General features: G+C 49.7%; 1 protein-coding gene across 1 annotated transcript in view; it reads right to left on the bottom strand.

Moving 5' to 3' along the window:
- fat4 (FAT atypical cadherin 4) overlaps positions 1-5,378 on the bottom strand; it is a 132,464-nt gene extending 127,086 nt beyond the window's left edge. The window contains 2 exon segments of the mRNA XM_016518309.1: positions 25-3,725; positions 3,778-5,378. Of these exon segments, the coding sequence (XP_016373795.1) occupies positions 25-3,725; positions 3,778-5,182 (5,106 nt within the window). The 5' untranslated portion in view covers positions 5,183-5,378.
- Between the last annotated feature and the right edge of the window lie 69 nt (positions 5,379-5,447).

Here is a 5,447-nt window from a genome sequence, read left to right as displayed (position 1 = left end):
AAATAAGAAACAGCGATTACTCACCTCTGCATGTTGCGTTCTGGGCTGGCTGGCGTCGGCATGGATGGCGTACACGTCTATCAAGTAGAGGTCCGAGCCTTGCTCCCTGTCCAGTTCTGCAGCTGTCTGGATCACCCCAGAGTAGCGGCCAATGGTGAAAAGCCGGCCTGCGGCCTTCCCACCGCTCCGGACTGAAACAATAAAAAACTCCACCTTGGTGCCGATGCCACGTGGACTGGAGGCATCCAGAGAGATGACGTTGGTTCCAGGCGGTTGGCCCTCCTTTAGAATGGTGATGTATTTGGGTTGGGAGAAGACCGGGCCATCCGAACCCTGAAGGATGATGGTCAGCTCCGTCCTTGAGGTCTTGCGGTCCGTGCCGTGATCTGTAGCGGACACGGTCAGACTGTAGATGAGCTTTGAGGGAACGAGCTGAGAGGCGAGTCTGATATCTCCACTATAACGATCCATGATAAACGTATCCGAATCTCCCCTCACGAGTTCATACTCCACCTCCCCGTTGGCACCCTCGTCGGGGTCAAAAGCCACTACTGTAGTCAGAATGGAACCGATCACTATGTTAGATTCAGCCACTAGGGCGTTCTGGGAGATAAATAATGGCATGTTGTCATTTTGGTCCGTCACCCATATGGTAACGTTTTTCAGAGCAAAACGGCGGAACTCGACCGGCACGGCCTGGTCGGTTGCTTTGATGGTCAGCTCAAAAAGGTTGGAGAATTCTCTGTCGATCGCCTTCTTCGTGTATATCACCCCATATGCGGTGTCGATGCGGAAATGACCACCTCTAGGAGTCTGCATGACGATGGAGTACTCCAGCTGGCCGTTGATATCAGCATCCGTGTCGTGAGCTGTTATAGTCATGACGGAGGTGGAGAGCGGGAGGTTTTCAGGGATAGACTTAAAAATGTCACCTGGTGTAAAAACAGGAGGGTTGTCATTAAAATCTCTCACGTGAATGATGACCGGAATGGAGGAAGACCTGGATGGCCTTCCGCTGTCTTTGGCTGTGACGTTGAGTTTATATAGGGACTGCGTTTCATAATCCAGTTTTTTGACCAGGAAAATGCTGCCAGTGTTGGGACTGATGCTGAAAGTGCCGTGGTTGTTTGTGGCGGAGATGCTGTACGTGATGTCAGCGTTGGAACCAGAGTCAGAGTCTGTGGCGGTTACGGAGGCGACCAGCTCTCCAATCCGCATGTTCTCCAGCACATCCACTGTGAGAGTTGATTTGGGAAATGACGGAGAGTTATCGTTATCATCTAGGACACTGATGCTCAACACACATGTGGATGACAGAGGCACAATTCCAGAGTCCTCCGTTATAATTTTGAGGGAGTAAAAGGGTGTTGTCTCGTAGTCTAGTTTTCCCACTAGAGTAACTTGACCAGAAGTGCTGTCAATGCTGAACTGTTTATCCTCATTTCCCTCCATGATGTCGTAGCGAACAAGGCCGTTTTTATTTTCATCTACGTCTGAGGCAGAGACTCGGAGCAGCTGCGTCATGTTCTGGGCGGATTCTGAGATAGAGGCCTGGTAAATGTCTTTGGTGAATTTTGGTGGGTTGTCGTTGATGTCCTGTATGTACACTTGAACTTTGGCCTGGTCTTTGAGAGGCTTGGGAAGGCCCTGATCAGAGGACACGACTGTGAAACTGAACACCGCGGCACCTCTCTGTCTCATGAGAGATTCACGGTCGAGCTGTAGCGTGCTGGTCAACACACCCGTGATGGCGTTCAGCTCGAAATTTGGCTGTGGCGTTTCAAAGGAGTAACGTACCTCGCTGTTCGGCCCAAAGTCTTTATCCTCAGCAAAAACCAGCCCGACAAAAGAGCCTCGCTCCTGCTCTTCCTCGAAGTGGAACACATAATTTGTGCTGTTGAAAAGCGGACGGTTGTCGTTGACATCGTCGAGAAGAATCGTCACATTAACACTGGCACTCAGTGGTTCGACGGCTCTGTCTTTGGCCACCACTAATAAACTGTACCGATCTTGTACTTCTCTGTCCAAATCTGCCTTAATATACAACTGCCCATCAGGGAAGATCCCAAAAGCGTCATTTGTGTTACCGCTAATGATGTCATACACAATTTCCCCATTGAGTCCTGAGTCTTTATCGCTGGCCTCCACCTTAAAAAAGCGACTATTTACTGGCTCGAATTCCAGAATGGTGACTTCATAGGAGAGCTGGTCAAAAACTGGCGCGTTGTCGTTGACGTCGTACACGCTGATGGTGAGAATGAGGCTGGAGGTGCGCTGAGGGACACCTAGGTCAGAGGCCACGACCTCCACCTGGTAGGAGCTGGTGGTGACTTCTAGGGGGCCAGTGAGGGTGATCAATCCATGTCTTTCGTGGATGTGAAACAAACCTTTGGGGTTCTGTTTGAGGTTGTACACGACCATGCCATTGGTCCCCTCATCAGGATCCGAAGCTTTAGCCTGGAATATATGGTGACCGGTGGCCCAGTTCTCCACAGCGCTGACATGCTCGACATTGTGAATGAAATGAGGGGCATTATCATTCAAATCCTTCACTGTGATATTAACTAACGCTTCCCCCGTAACCTCCCCACCCCTAGCAATCACCCTGAGCTGGTAAAACGCCTGCTCTTCTCTGTCTATCAGCCCCGAAGCTGTGATCTGCCCTGTGCGGCCTTTGATAGCAAACAGACCGCGCTGGTCCCCCGATGCGATCAAATAAGTGATATTTGTGTTTAGATCTACTGTGGTGGCCAACACGGTGCCAATAATGGTGTCAATGGATACATTCTCAAACATAACAAAGCTGTACTCTTTCTGACTGAACACGGGCGGGTTATCTTGCATGTCTACAACAGTGGCAGTGACTATAGCCTGTGTGTGCGAGCGCAATCCGCCTCCGTCTGTCGCAGTGACCTGCAGCTGATAAGAGGTTTTCTCCTCTCTGTCGAGTGGCACTAGAGTCGTGATTTTACCAGAGTTGCTATTGATGTGAAACTTGTAAGAGTCACCAGCAGTGATGGCATATTTTACAGTGCCGTTGCAGCTAAGGTCAGGGTCGGAAGCTGTTACACTAGTCACAAATGAGCCCGAGGGCTCGTTTTCTTTGATATTGGCAAAATACTGCACGGGGTAAAACACTGGGCTGTTATCATTAATGTCCTTCAGTGTGATATTGACTTTGCAGATGGAGTAAAGGGAGGGCGTGCCTGCATCTGTAGCTTTGATGTGCAGCAGATAGGAGCTCTCTTCTTCTCTGTCTAACTCTGTGGCTGTACTCAACCGGCCCGATATTGCATCCAACCTGAACTTATTCTGAACGCTCACGGGGGTTTCAGAGTCAAATGAGAATCGGACCGTGCCATTGGAACCAAGATCCGAATCTGTTGCAGAGAGCACCACAAGCTCGGAGCCGGCCGGCGAATGCTCGACTAAGGAAATGTGATACGTGCTTTGAGTGAAAGTGGGGACCTGGTCGTTAACGTCGGTGATATTCACTATCAATTTGGTGTAGGAGATTTTCGGCTGCAGGCCTTGGTCTTTGGCACTGATATTCAGCACTATTTGAGAAGCTATTTCCCTATCGAGCTCTGCTGCGCTGGTAACCAAACCGCTGTTCTCACTGATGGCAAACCAGCCCAAACTGTTTCCAGACACCAGTGAGTAGCGGAGATTGGCGTTCTGCCCGGAGTCTCCATCTGTGGCTGAGACACCTTTAATGTAGCTGCCTGTTCTGCCCGGAGTCTCCATCTGTGGCTGAGACGCCTTTAATGTAGCTGCCTTTAGGAATGTCCTCGCTGATGTCTACTCTATACACGGCTTCCTGAAATATGGGCGGATGGTCGTTAATATCGTTCACAAATATAACCAAACTGGCAAAAGACGAGCGAGCTACGGGCCTGCCGTTATCTGACACTGAAACGGTGAGGTTGTAGGAGGAGATTCGCTCTCGGTCGAGCACACTGGCTACTTTGATTAGACTCAGATTCGGGACGGGTGAACTGTGAACTTCAAAGTGTCTCTGTTCGTTTCCGCCAAGTATAGAAACTGAAATATTACCATTAGCCGTGGATGAATCTGAATCGGAAACGGTCAAAAGAGCCACTACGGTGCCCAACTGTGCATTCTCATCCACCGAAGCGAATTTGGACGTGGTAGGGAAGTATCGAAATTTAACTATGGGGTCGTTGTCATTCACATCAAGCAGTTTTATAGTCGCTTCTGACCTGCCTGAGAGAGAGGGGACGCCGTTGTCTACTGCATGGATAGTGAGGGAATACTCTTTCTCTCATAATCCATCCAACCCCTCCTTTATAATAACAGTCCCAGCCTTAGGGTCTATCTGAAAAGGAGTTCCCTCATCTAAAATATATGTTATATCAGCATTTGCACCCTCGTCCAGATCTGTGGCTGTTATCTGCAAAACACTAGAGCCAATTGCAGTGTCCTCGAACACACTGGTCTGGTAATGATCCTGGTCAAAAGCAGGTGGGTTGTCGTTTATATCCTGAATGGTGACATTTACCTGCAGAAACCCAAACTTTTTGGGCTCACCTTTGTCTTCCACTTGGATGAGGAGCTGATAGAAGGGGGTTAATTCTCTGTCCAGCCCTCCTGTGGAGACTAAGTGCAGAAACGCGCCCTCTCCGCTCGGGTTGACGGTGATATCCAAGCGAAACTTTCGCTGTTCGTTCCCGCTGACGATTCGGTAGGTGGTGTGATCCACTCCGTTACTCCCGATGTCCGCGTCCGTCGCGGTGTCCAGAATCACCTGACGCCCGCTGCTCGCGTCTTCTTTGAACGACACCACGATGGACGCGTCAGGAAACACCGGCGCGTTGTCGTTAATATCCAAAACCACGATGCGCACCTCGGTGGGGTAAGTGGGCTGGCTGGACAGAACCACCACATTAATGATGTTACTAGGCAGAACTTCTCTGTCGATCACGGAGGACGTGTAGATGACGCCCGTCGTGGCGTTGATGGAAAAAAGTTTGTGGTGTTCGCTGAATCTGTACGTGAAAGAGGGTTTGGTGTCGATGGTGCCCACATATGTGCCCACCGGCTGCTCCTCCAGAACCTCAAACTCCTGCCGAACTTGACTGGATAAAGAATAGCGCGATAAAGTCCATAAAACGAATAAAATGAGGTGCAAAGTGTCCAGAGATCTACCTGAGAGCGCCATGATCACAGATCCAGTCAGGGTTTTGCCGAGCCTGATACATTCACCTCAGATTTGCAACATTGTATCCAAAAAAAGCGGCGATCAAAGGAAATGTATCCAGAGCGCGCTTGCCGTTTCAAAGAAACTTGAGGTAAAGTTCCGCTAAAGAGTTCCTAAAGAGAGTTGTAGATCCGCGGGGATATCCTTAAAAACCCGTTTTAGGGAGGAGAAAGAGTTAATTCGCTGTAAAATCCTGTCAGAATTCATCCAGCAAAACTTCGCGTTC

The sequence above is a fragment of the Sinocyclocheilus rhinocerous genome, unplaced genomic scaffold, assembly GCF_001515625.1.
Source record: "Sinocyclocheilus rhinocerous isolate Xijiao unplaced genomic scaffold, SAMN03320098_v1.1 scaffold1439, whole genome shotgun sequence".
Classification (NCBI taxonomy): domain Eukaryota; kingdom Metazoa; phylum Chordata; class Actinopteri; order Cypriniformes; family Cyprinidae; genus Sinocyclocheilus; species Sinocyclocheilus rhinocerous.
The sequence above is the reverse complement of the archived record's forward strand: the minus strand, read 5'-3'. Positions and strand labels throughout refer to the sequence as shown.